We start from the raw sequence: 13,907 nt of genomic DNA, 5'->3' as shown, positions 1-13,907 counted from the left end.
AACATTCTGCAAACTACAAATATGTCTTTTTAAAATAAAAGAAAATATCATGTATCAAACTTTTCTTACTAGGATAAGTTTCAAAAACAAATCACAAATTTATTGTCTAAAGCCTAGAATAAAAATGTATTCTAATTATTTTTGGCTTACCTTTCAAGAAGATCCCAGGTTCTTTCTGGAATTTGTACTTCATAGCTAGAATCAGATTCGATTGCATCACTGCTATTGATATCAGTGTCCTCAGGCTCACTTTCTGGTGGTTCCCAGTCAGGATCACTCTCGTCTGAATATTTATTAATAAGTCTTAATGTATTCCATTCACTTGATTCTGGAGGATTTGTTCCTTCATTCTCAACTTGATTAGAAGAATTATAATTTTCTAAGAATCTCAATCTCAATGCTTCCTGAACTCTTCTTGTTTCTGAAAAATCAAATATTCTTTGTAAGGAAGACCTAGTTCTGTGATGTTCACTTTGATTATTACAACTTCTTATTCTTGATAATGTCCTACTTCCATCATTTTGATTTAAACATTGTGATTCTTGTTTTGTTTCAGTTTCTTGTAATTCATCTTCATTTTCTGTTGAGTCTGTTGAATTTACTGGTATCGGAACTCTACTCAGAGGTGCTTGACATCTTTCTGTGGTCTTCCTTTGTGTATGTTTAGTTTCCCTAACATTTACTATACTTGAATCACTTAGAGCACGTTTATTTTGTTCTGCACCTTTGCATGTTTCACGAGAATGTGATGGTCTTGTAATTTCTAATATTTCATCCCCATGTTCTAAAATATTCTCTTCAGAAGATTCTACAAGTGGTCTAACTCTTCTTCTTCTCATTCGTCGTGGTTCATTTATACTATCATCTGATATATCTGACAGAACTGGTAAAGAGAATTTTCTCTTCAAAATTCTTTTCCTGTTATTCACTAGCATATCATCACTACTTTCATTTGGATTTTCATCTTCACTATAGTTATTTCTTTCGTTGTCAACATCAGGAGTTTCACGATTATTTTCCGAAGTAGATGCCACATCTCTTGATCTCTGTGTTGACAATTCAGCACGATCTGCCTTTGAATGTCTATCAATTATTTCTGTTGTCACCATATCATATGATTCATTAGCATTGGCATTAAACAAAGAACTTGAAGACGAAGGATTTACCTGCTCATCGGTTGGATTTGAATTATTTCGACCTCTTTCCCACGAACCGTTAATATTTCTTAAGTTAATATCGTATCTGCTAATTTCTTCAATTTGTTCATTGTTACGTGTATCTTGAGAATTATTGGGAAAAAGAGACATTAAAACATTAGCAAAACTATACATATATGGTCTTTCAGAATCACTTTCATTTTGAACAGTAGTGGTGGTATCATGAGAATTATCAGATAAATCAGATAAATTATCATTATCTTCTGAAGAATTTATGAAAAAAGAATGATCTGATAAATTATTATCTGAATCAAATGAAGCATATTCCTCATCAGAAAAAGGATCACTTTTGTTTTGGTTTTTAAGTTCTTGTAATTCATTTTTTACTTTTTGTACTTGTTTTTTATAATTTTCCACTTCATTTTTCAATTCTTCTATTAAATTCTTCTTATCTGTAAATATTTGTTTTAGTAAAAAACTTATTTGCTTTTATTTTATTTTTAATTAATAATTTTAATATATTATGATATTTTAAAAATGCTATGAATCTACTAAAATTATTATTATAAAGTTACACATTTTATAAATTTCAAAATATTCTGAAATCGCTCTTTAGAATAAAATAAGTTTGAAGAATATTTAATGCAGTTATCAGAAAACTACAAAAGGGAAATTAATTTTTTTAATCATATCAATTTATTATTTTCTGCAATTTCATTTGTTGTTTCTTATTAATTTTTATATTATATTGTACATAAAAATAAAAATGTGATAGTCTGATACCAAAATCTTTTGAGGACTTTTACATATTGAATAATTCATAAAGAAATGAAAATTTGAAAATACAGACATGCCACCATTGTAGGATATTACTAATATTGATATTGATTTCAAATCTGATGAAAATTATGTTTCAACAACTGTTTGAATTGTATTCCCATGTATAAAGTATAGAAAGAATTAGGAGTGCCACTATTATAAAAAGCATTGTATTATTATTGTTATTATTTTGCAAATGGCAATCTTCTGAATTGGTTCAAAATGAATCTGAAAGTTATGTATGTCAATCCAGGAGTGTGGTGATGCAGATTCTTTAGACCAAACTAAGACAACATACAAAGTTTTCACGAGTCAAAAGTCTACCATCATATTTTTATTATTTGATAAAAGTTTATTATGGTAACTGAATAAAATTTAATGATGAGATTTGCCAAGTGTCTGAATAAATACAATAAATAATTTGTGTTTGAATTACTAAAAGTTTATTAATTAATTCACTCTTATAAATTTTGCTGCAAAACAATTATTGTTAGTTACTACATGGTAATTGACATGTTAGGGTAACTCTATTTGATAAAGATACTGAGGATAAATTAAACAGCAACATTTATTTTTTTATCATAAATAATTGTAATTCTTTTCATTGTGCAAATCATAAGTTTTGCTCTTTTTTGCTACATTCATTTTGCACATAATTGAGATTTTTTAGAGTACAAAAAAATTTTCTAAAACAACAATCACCTAACTGACTATTCTCACACAGCATGTTTTGCTCAGTGTTTCTCCTTTGATATCTGCACACATTCTTTTCATTGTGCTTCAATCAGAAACAAAAATGACCAAAAGTATATCATCAAACTGTTTTATTTGAGATAACTTGTGTATCAATCTTCAGCTATAGTTGAGGGTTCATCCATAAACAATGTGTCCTGGTTTAGGGAAGAAGTATAAGAAAATAAAACCACAAAAGACCATGTAGAGAGATACTGTAAATGTAAGGTAAGAAAACCACGTGGTTATAAATACTCTAAAAAAAAAATAAAATTATATACTGGATTTTACAATATACTGATATTTTTACAGTTACAGAATTACATTAGCTAATTTTCCTACATCATCGGTGCTGGATCTGTGTTATGTGAAAGTAATAAATACAATTCTAAAATACTTTTATCCTATTTATCCAGCATGTGAGCTATACAGAAATGCAGTGTTAAAAAAAGTATCAATGAAACATCAATCAGACATTGGTGTACTGGAAATAAAATTCCTTATTTTATTTGAAAGATTGAAAAACTGTACTTTAAAGGATTTTGACTAGAGAATAATAATACAATTTTTAATATAAAATTAATTATACATAAAACCATAAACTATTTATAAAATGAGAGGAGTGAGAGGAAGAGGAATAGTAAAAATGGAACAGTGCAGTGTGAATCAAAGACACAATGGAACCAATATGGGAAAAAGTGTAACTCAAAAACATTAAAAATATATCATCAATGTAGCTTGTGTTACTAAATTGTTTTTCCCTCACTATGTTTTTGTCTTGAAAGGAGTCATTCAAATTTTTACATGGTGTTTTTTTGGGGTAGGGGACAGAGACTTTTTTTTTTACCACAAAGAGGAGGAACAGGGTTGAAACCGTAACTAAAACAGAATATGTGGAATTTTGTGATAACCTAACCAGTTCTTTAAATTTTAGGGCTTATTACACCAGTAAATATATTACAAATGAAAGTTAATTTATTTTATATAAAAATTTTACAATTAATATAGAAAAACAATTTGCAATGATTTAATCTTAAATATATACTGGCATACCCAAAATGCATTTGAATTCTTTTGGAGTTCATTTTCAGTTGGGGTTTGATAAAAATAATAAAACAAAATATACATAAAAATTACATTAAAGAAGTTTAAATAACCACGAAAACATCACAAAGAAATTGATGTTTTCTTATATATACTGTACAACAGATTCCATCTTTTCAATCTATTTTTCTTTATAATCAATCCAGCCATGGATAATACTACACATAATTAACAACAATTAATGGCAGACTTCATTTAGTATTAAGCAGTAAAGGTCAATCAATTGATAGTCACATTGAGACATCTGGAGGATTCACAAAATTATTACACAAAAACATTTAATCAGTTATTATACACATTTACAATCATTAACTGTAGCAACAATCATCATTGTACATTAATTTACATATTTATACTCCTTTTTTACAACATCTATTTTTATTTTTATTAATTTAATATATTCATACCATCCACCATCTATTTTTAACCCTAAATTAGCATTAATCCTATTTTTTTTTAACCTTTAAAATTTCAATATGTTCATAATATATACAGTAATACCCCAAACCCCACGATAGGTGGGACCGAGCGATAACCACGTAAGTCGAATTCGCGTAAGTCAGGGTATAATTTCGTAATTTGTGTAAAATCCATGTCGGATGTATGTAAGCTAATAAATGTTCTCGTTAATCTTATCTCGTCTTTTGATTCATTCACGGTTACAAGAAATTACCACAGAGAGTCTCTCAAGTCTCTGTAAATATAACAAACACAGAAATAAATAACATAAAAAAAATTGTAGCTATGTGTCGATTCCGCATGACACGTCCAAACATATAAGCTAAACAATAGTATGGGGGGAGTGAGTAATCAAGAGTTGCGTGGCGCTCAAACAAAAGACGAATCAACGAGATTCGAAAATCACGTAGCTTCGGGGTTCGCGTAAGTCGGGGTAGTGTAAGTTGAGGTATTACTGTATATATTTTTAAAATTTTATCAATTTAACAAATTGTTTTCCATTTCACATCCATTTAGATTGCAATGTTTTGAAAATGCATATTTTGTTATATTATGGTAGTGGATACAACACCAAGATATACTGAAAACTGAGTGCCATCCCAATATACATCCCAGCCAACTCTAACAATCCATACAACTACAGAATGGCAGGCTTTAGAACACTTACCAGAAGGGCCTGCACACACTGTAACAAAGGACGACAAATGGAGGGAAATAAGAAGAATAGCAGAAATTGTTGAAAACCATGGCTATAAAAAGGGTCTAATATATAGAATGGCAGACAGGCAAAAAAACCAAATGAACAGAGCTCTGAAAAACGGTTCGTAGCAAGATGAGTTTCCCTACTGTATCACTATAACGTATGAGTGCCATATGCAGTCCCTGTACCAAGAAATTGGGGCTTATACAAAAACAGCCTAGAGATGTAAGCCAGATACATTCAGCATGCTAAGGAATGAGAATGATCAGGTTGAAATTGAAAGAACACCGGGAATATATAAAATTCTGCTAAGAGATAACAGATTTGATAGAGACTTCATATATATCAGAACTACAAAAAGATTGCTAAAACAACACCTCCGTGAACACAAAACAGATGTTAAAAAGAGGAAAAGCACTTAGTTATATATATACAGCCCACCTTAGTTATATATGCCAGAAAAAACAGCATTATACCTGAATTACAACAAGCGACAATGATCTGGCAAACTCAGCATATAAACCAACTATCGAATCTGGAGATGTTAGAAATTTTTAAAGCGGACTGCAAAGGCCTGTCAATCAATTTTAAAGACAAAAAACAACTCTCGAGAGCATGGTAGGCTATGTACGACCGGTGCTTTAATAGTCAGTGCAGGTGCACATCTTTTGAAAATTTAAAATTTAAAAAAATAAATTCAAAGATAGAAACATTTGGAACATTTAAAATTGGAAGCTAAATCGAACTCAGATTGCATCAGAAAAATTTTTTATAGAACACTCGAAGAAGGTCCTAGGGTGGATCGAAAACGTTAGTGTTATGTTTCTAAAATTTGCAGTCAACTGATTGACTGCAAAGCTATACAAGGTCAGTGTGATGTATTTGAGCTGTTTGAATTATTATAACATATGTTACTTTCCTGGCTGTTATTTATACGTAACAAGGGAAAGTATTGGGCAAATATAGTAAAGGGAATCATGTCAAATTTGACCTTCCAAGTTTTTTGTAAATCTCCGTGTTTTGCAACCCCCTGAACCCCAAAAAATTAAAAACAGAAAAAAATTCCACAAATGAATGAATGTGTGTCTGTCTCTATTTTGCTTAAGAAGATAAATGAAATTTCGCATGGTAGCTTGTATATAAGGGCATTGATTCTATTAAATTTTGGTTGTAAAAGGTTGAGGAGATGGAGAGATAGAGGGTGGTGATGTGTCATATCTCATGAGGAATAACAATTAATGTTAATGAATATTTTACTTGTTGTTAGCATTTACAGCATTTTATAAAATTCGTCTCTACCCTCAAAATTAAGTATTTTGCTATTTTATAATAATTGAATATACAAAGCTTTCATAACAATATCTCATAACAGATGGCACCACATATAATTTTAGTTACTTATTTTGATTAATAATACAAATGTTAATTTTTAAATAAAATATCATAAAAGCTGGGAAAGATACACAACTCATTGCTAGTTTTTTTGTATTTTATTATGTTGATCAGGTACAATACTAATACTACATTAAATCTCTAACTCCATTTTTATTTTTTAAAACATTTTTTTATATACATTATCTACATACATTAGTTTAAAATATTTTATATTTGGTTGATCATTATTATTATTGATCTTATGTTCAATATCTTTTAACCAACCTCCAGAAGCCTTTTTGGATAATGTTCAAATCACCCTGCATAATTGATACCTTATCCTCTGGTAAAATGACCAAAGCAAATCTGGAACAATTCTACCATGACATATATTTTCAATACACAAAATATACTTGATTCCTTGGTTCTGATATAATGATAACAAGGTGCTAAAGTCAATAAGATCATTGAAGAAAACAATTGAATTGGTATAGATATCAGCAGGTAAGTTTCAGTTGCTAGACCAGAAGTTCTTATAATACTGGATGAATGTGTCAAATCACTGAAAAAACTGCAACAAATTTAAAGAGTTCATACAATATTTCAACAGGAAAATATCTTTAAATTGTAATCTTTCACACACTACTAATTCTTGTCACCAAGATTTAAAAATATAATTCAGTATGCCTGATATACTACACAATAAACCAAAAATCATAAGCATCCTTTGTAATACCAGATTCTTTCTGCTTGAAAAAAATTCAACACCTCTACCAAATTTCAGACTGCAGGAATAGAGTATTATTCTGATGTACTATACATGATATAAACATCAATCTGTTCAAAACATGGAATTGATACTTTCCACTTCTGTGACAAATACATTGAATAATTAAAGTTATATTTTCTCTCTCAATGTATATGTTCTGTGTTATTTCATTATACATTTAAATGTTTTATACCTTTATTTATTTACTTATATATTGCTCTTGTTATTGCACATATTTTACTAGTTAAAGAATTAAATATGGTAAAATTTATCTTTAAACAATTTATATTATGTTCATAATCTGGTAAACTGTTATCATCTGATATTTCTTTGTCAAGTCCATAGTTTCCAACATGATTGTCTAACAGTTCAACAATCCAGTTAATCATTTCACGATTAATTGCACCATCTTGGCTTCTCACGATTATACAAGAAATCCTTATTAGTTCAAAATTCTAAGAACAAAATAATTGCAAATTTGAATTACAAAGTTTCAAATTAACTGATATTTACATATTTCTGTACAGTATGTCAAATGCCATATAACTGATGTAATTTATTAACCAAACAGAATATGGCTACATCTACAGAATGGTAGTTTTGTTAATTAATAATTATTAATAAAATAATAAATAAACTATAGGTAAACACAGCACATTCTTGTGAGAACCTCACATCTTACAAGGTGAATTTTATAAAAAGTAAAGCAGAATTCCTTGAAATATACACAATTATTTTTAAACTAGCCCAAAAAGTACAAGTCGCCCAAATCTAATAGCCTAGAGCCCTACAAATATCTCAATCTGCTACTTATAGCCCAATCTTGAAATCTTGAAACCACGATGGCTGTTCCTGATAACTAGTAACCCCCCCTTAAACTAGTGCAAATGAAACCTCAACTAGAAACAGAACGTTTGTTCTACTCACACTGATTGCAAACATGCATCCAATCAGCAAATGCCTTTGTGCCAAAGTTGCATCATATCACAGCAACTTTGAAAACAGTTATCATCATGACAAAAAGTGAGAATACCAACAGGTCTTTACAATCTAGATTGATCAAGCTTATTCAGGCTCAAGAATGCCTGTAGTGTTTTACTTCTTTGTTTTATAGAAAAAAGGATAAAAGAGCTGGTGTGAGATAAGTAAAAGTCTTGCCTTTGATTGTAAGTACTAGTTTTAGATATTTGGGTATAAAATGATTATTTTTAGTTTAGTAACGACAATATTTTAAATATAGCTACAGAACTGAGTAAAAAGTACCAACATTTGTAAACGACATTCCTTCACATTAAAGAAATAAGGAAGATAATAGATAAAGTGAATGTTGGTTTATTATAAGGTCACGTTTTTCTGAGTTACAACGCCAACAAACAATGTGTGCAACTCTCATTCATTACAGTTGTAGTTGCCTGTATGGCTGGATTGCCAGGTGTGAGCACTGTTTTTGTGAATCTGTGGACAAAAACATAATAAAGCTGTGAAATCACTTAAATTGTTGAAGGTCATAGTACCCCAGACTATCTTCCAGAGATAAGTGTTCAAAGTCATAACAACTTGCAAACTGCCGTATCATGTCATGCATAGCTGACAAAAAATCCTTGATATCATTCTTGATGAGGTCAAGTCAGATCACCAAAACTAACATCAGAGAGGAAAACTCCTTATATGCATGTGTGTAAAAAAAGTATACAGTGGGTGATCGGTGAAAAGCAATCTCCCCATTTTTTCATGGATGGCACATCTTTGTTTCTCAGATGTGATATTTGTTACTCCTTTAACTGCTTGAGTCTTCTTGATTACAGTATATCTTTCTTAGCTAAGATTGTGCCTACTGTAGACCTGTTCAAGCCATATTGCCTAGCAACATCAGACATCTAACTCTCTACCATAGTTATTATCTCTTGTTTGGTTTTTATGGTGAGCAGGGTTCTTGACACTTCACTCTTTTTAGGCTCCATAATATTATCAATTTCTTTTTGAAATAAAAAGTTCAGAAAAGCACTTACAAAAATCCAGAGAACAGAAATCAACTACTGTATGAAAGAATTATGTAAATGTGAGGTCCAAACGAAAATCAAAATTTTGGTGTTAAAACATTAACAAATATCCGATAGGACAATTAAACTCCCATCTTTAGAAAATAAAAACTGATGCAAAACTTAACGAGTGCCTGACAGTCTTGCAAAGACTATGAAAAATTATTTGTCAGAAAAATAAACAAAAAGATGAAATTAGAAGGGAGAGTTTCAAAGTTCAGAGGAATACTATTTAATCAGTATCAGGTTAAACATCGATGTTGACATCTCCCACACTCTGAAAGGTTTCAAATTGTCACCTGGAGACAAGGGAAAACCAATCGGTATTTGTTATTTTATGTCGCTTCTTCTTGTGTTTGTTATCCAAACATGTATTTGTTGTTCAAACATAAAAATCTTTTGTGAAAATGTTTGTTGTCCAATTTGTTCGCAGTCTGAACTGTTCATTAATTGATCACCCATTGTACAATCACATGTTCAAGGCAGCAAATTTTTGAGGACCTATGATAAGTAGAAAAAATTTTTATCAAAATTTTTATCAAAATTTTTACATCAGTTAGATGGAGAGTATGTAGCATAAGGATATTATGGAAGCACAGCTAAGTCAGTTTGGTAAAAAAAAAAAAGGCCTATGAAAAAACTAGGTGTGTCAAATCATTGCTACTTCCAGTGACAGTGAATTAATGTGTCCAGAAGAAGCAGATAAAAATTAACAACTGAATATATACTGGTATCCAAAATTAAAGCAACAAATAAAAAAAATCTGTGTAAAATCAACTGCATGAAACACAAGCAGCTGAAACTTATGCCATATGTAATCAGCTAAGTGCCATGCTATCACACAAGTGCCATGCAAATGAGATATAAAAGCTATGCACTCATGCAACAAAACGTAATGTGCTATACATAAAGTGAAATAATTTCTGACAAAAAGGAGTCTGTTACAACCACTAACAGTGAAGCATGATACATCAGCAGCTAATCAGGCATGCCTTAGGGATAATTTATTGTGATGGAAGTTATTCATTTCTGCATTTTTGCCATGTGCATTTGTTTGTGTTGCTTTAATTTGACACAAGTGCATTTAACAAATTTATCAAGTGAAACATGTAGCCTTTTAACACTAATATGCAGATACCGTTTGATACAAACACAAAGCTGAGCTTTTTAGGCCCAAATGAATTTATAATTTATCAATACATTAAGCTTGAATTGTTGTTAAATTAACATTGAAATTTTGTGATGTACTTTAAATAATAAAATAGTAATTTAATATTTACAAATTTTTTCGTCCAATGGAGATTATTATTATTAAAATTAAAAACAAAGTCTTCCAAAAAGAGACCACCATTTATTTCTTGTGTTCCAGAGTACACATTCACGGCAACAGACTTTCCTTTCGATTCATTTTGGGCAGATTTTGTCTTTAATTTTAATAATAATAATCTCCATTGGACGAAAAAATTTACAAAAGAAAAATTGGAATGTATCGTCACCAGGGGGAAGTTTCCAAAATCTGCATTTTCCAGCACTTGTTGCAGTAGATAAAAGCAGAAACACCCCATAGGATGGATGGAAAGCAAAATGTCTGTATATCACCAGTTCCTATTTAAAAATTTTTTATAATTTTAACTGGATATATGTGTGTTTTTTAAAGGACTTTTTTTAAATTCTGGCGGCATGTAGCCTATAAAGGAAGGTCTGTCGCCATGAATGTGTAGTCTGGAACGCAATAAATAAATGATGGTCCCTTTTGGGCAGACTGTCTTTAATTTTAATTATTATTTACAATTATTTAAATAATTATTACTTTTCTATAACATTTTAGACATAATCTTATAGAATGTTCATTACAAATATTATTTTTGCATGATTCACAAATTTTAACTTTTGAAATCTTTATTTGAGGGCATATAGAACAGTTTTCTTTTGGTGTTTTTACTCCAATGATGATTTGGCAAATTCTAAAAATGTTTCTGCTGTCTAAAGTTTTTCTTTGCAATAAAGGAGTAGCATATCTTCCTTGTATTTATGGAAGTATTAATGGTTTTGCCAAATTCTTCAGAAACAATCTGATTTTGTGTGTTATGATTTTAGTGTTCTTTTACAAATATAATAAATGTATTCAGTGGAGCTACATCTATCATTTAAGAAATAATAATCCATGACATAAAAGTTTATTAAAGTCATAAATGTAGACTATCCAAAACAACATCCTCACTTGTCCTTTTTCTCACCAAATTTCCTGTTGTGAAAAAGGACAAATGAAGACACCATTTTGGATAGTCTACATTTGTAATTTTATATGTATCATATTCATAAAGAATGCAAATGGCCAACACCTGTTTTCCCATTGAAATGGACTTATTTTGCAAACACTTATTTCCATATATTTTCTTATGGTTATAACAAGGATAGTTTATAAATATAGCAAGCAAATTTTCAATAGCTATGCAAACAGACAAACATTCTTAATTGTTCAAGTAGTAAGAAATGCAAATGAGACACAAAAGCTCATTTGCATAAATATACAAAAGCAGCATACCAAACCTAAAATCAGCAATGTTATAATTTGCTGGAACAACATTGAGCCTCCAGAATATTCTGAAGGACATTCCAATTTGGACTTATGTTTGTTCCTAAACCTGTGGCACCTAATCCATTCTGTTACACCTAACAAGGAGACATTACTATCATCTGCAAATAATAAACGTCCTGACAACTGCAAGAAATATCTGCGATGGTAGGCACTATTCTCTATTGAAGAACACAAACAAGAGCCAAAAGTTAACAAATTCTGGGAAGACATCAAAATTAAAATTGGCTCAGATCCCAGTACATCACATTGGTCAAGGCAGATAAAAGCAAGGTGGTTGTGATCATGAAAAGGACCACTTATGTCCATCTGTTACAGCAGTACATAGTAGATACACAATATCAACTCACTGAGGCCTCATATATAATGAAACTACAGTCATGTCAGTAGTCTTCAAACATAATATTCTCATTTATACCAATATGTTGATGACATTTTGATTATATGGAGAAATAGACCAAATGTTGAGGATGTGTTAAAAGTGTTCAATAATAACAACTATGGATTAACACTAAAATTAGATCAAGAAAGCCACACACACATTAATTTCTTGGACATCAATACTCATGTAGTGAATAATAAGTTCAAAACCACAGTGTATCGCAAACCCACTTACATCCCCCTATTCATACCGGCAAACTCTGCTGACCTTGGTCATATAAGATGCGCACTTGTGGCTAGAGCCCACTCACATTGTATGCAGCTCTTGGATACTAATAATGAGCTAGGAAAACTGAAATATATTGCATCTAAGCATGGGTACAGCCATTCATTTATCAATAATATAACATCCATATATCAGGCCAGGTCAATCAACACCAATACTAACGTTAACAACACAGAAGAGAAACGGATAGTCCTAAGTTATGAACCATCCCTCCATCACGTACAGGTGAATTGCCAAGGATTTAAATATACTCATAGCATATAAAAAGAAACCCACTATGTTCCACCTTTTGTCTAATGCAAAGGATCATACTGAGGATGCAAGAGCACCTGGAGTTTACCACATCCCACTACAGGATGATAGGTTCAACAGGACACTAACGTACATTGGTTCAACATACAGATCATTATAAGCCTGGATACAAGATGACAAGTATGACGAAACAAAAAGGAAACATCAATACAGCTTTGGCCCAGTATGACACTGAACCGGGAATTTCTCCTTATGGGATGGAGCTACCCTAATACACAGGGTATTTGACAGACAATACATAAGAGCATTAGAGGCTGCAGAAATCTACAGGGCCGACATAAGAGGAGCAAGTATCAACACATATTACATTCTCGTACCAAATGCATAGAAGTATCATTTCGACTCTTAAAGGAATATACATTGCTTAATATACATCACAACCATTGTTCAAACTGATTAATTTAAATTATGTGTTGAACTATTCTATAAATAAAACAGTTATTTTCATTTGACTTTTCCTGATGAAGGCCAATTAAGGAGTGGCCGAAAACATTTAAATGTTGAATTTGAGTGTGTTGCTGGAAATTTGATGTTTAGGTGAGATTCTATAGTAAGAAATGCAATACCAAATTCTTGGAAGAGAGAAAATTGAAAGGGTTACTTAGTTTTATGACTACTGGATAATTTTTTTTACAACTTTTTTAGTTTTACAAATTAGTTTTACAACCTGCATTGATTACAGGCCTATTTATCACTAAACTTTCTATTTGGAGACTGTCCCCCTCTTTCTTGACTGGCTTCTGGCCCTACTCTGCCAATTTACCTAATCATCAGTACGATTGTAAAATTACCATATACTCTAGTTAGTAACAACCCTTATTTGAGAAAGATGTCTATGAAGAAAAGAAAATGTCTCTCAGTTTATGAAAAAGTAGAAATTATTCATGCATTAGAATGCTAAAAATAATCTAAAAATAGTGTGGTGCTAAAATCGTCAAAGTTTTTTTATTAAGTTTTCTTTGTCGTCTTCAACAGTATCAACATTATCGAAAAATAAAGCAATCATCAATTTTAAGATTTGTAGATAAAAAAAAAACCTAACTGAAATCAGTCATATTATTAATTAATAATATCTTTAATTACATAATAATAATAATGATGATAATAATAATAATAATCGCATCTCATGTACATGGACGACATAAAACTTTATGCATCCACACATAAACAACTTCATCA

The 13,907-nt window shown here is 30.7% G+C and overlaps 1 protein-coding gene across 1 annotated transcript; it reads right to left on the bottom strand.

The window, feature by feature from the left end:
* On the bottom strand, positions 1–1,605 carry LOC111617744 (suppressor of Mek1-like). Its single transcript, XM_023359033.1, has one exon. It carries the CDS (start codon positions 1,329–1,331, stop codon positions 147–149), a length of 1,185 nt encoding a protein of 394 aa, XP_023214801.1. The 5' UTR covers positions 1,332–1,605; the 3' UTR covers positions 1–146.
* Positions 1,606–13,907: the final 12,302 nt, after the last annotated feature.

This window comes from Centruroides sculpturatus, unplaced genomic scaffold, assembly GCF_000671375.1.
Source record: "Centruroides sculpturatus isolate CEXI.00-Female unplaced genomic scaffold, Cexi_2.0 scaffold1410, whole genome shotgun sequence".
NCBI lineage: Eukaryota > Metazoa > Arthropoda > Arachnida > Scorpiones > Buthidae > Centruroides > Centruroides sculpturatus.
This window is presented reverse-complemented; position numbering and strand designations above follow the sequence as displayed.

Coding starts and splice junctions, on each gene's coding strand:
- LOC111617744 (XM_023359033.1), bottom strand. CDS start 1,331: ATGTATAGTTTTGCTAATGTTTTAATGTCTCTTTTTCCCAATAATTCT.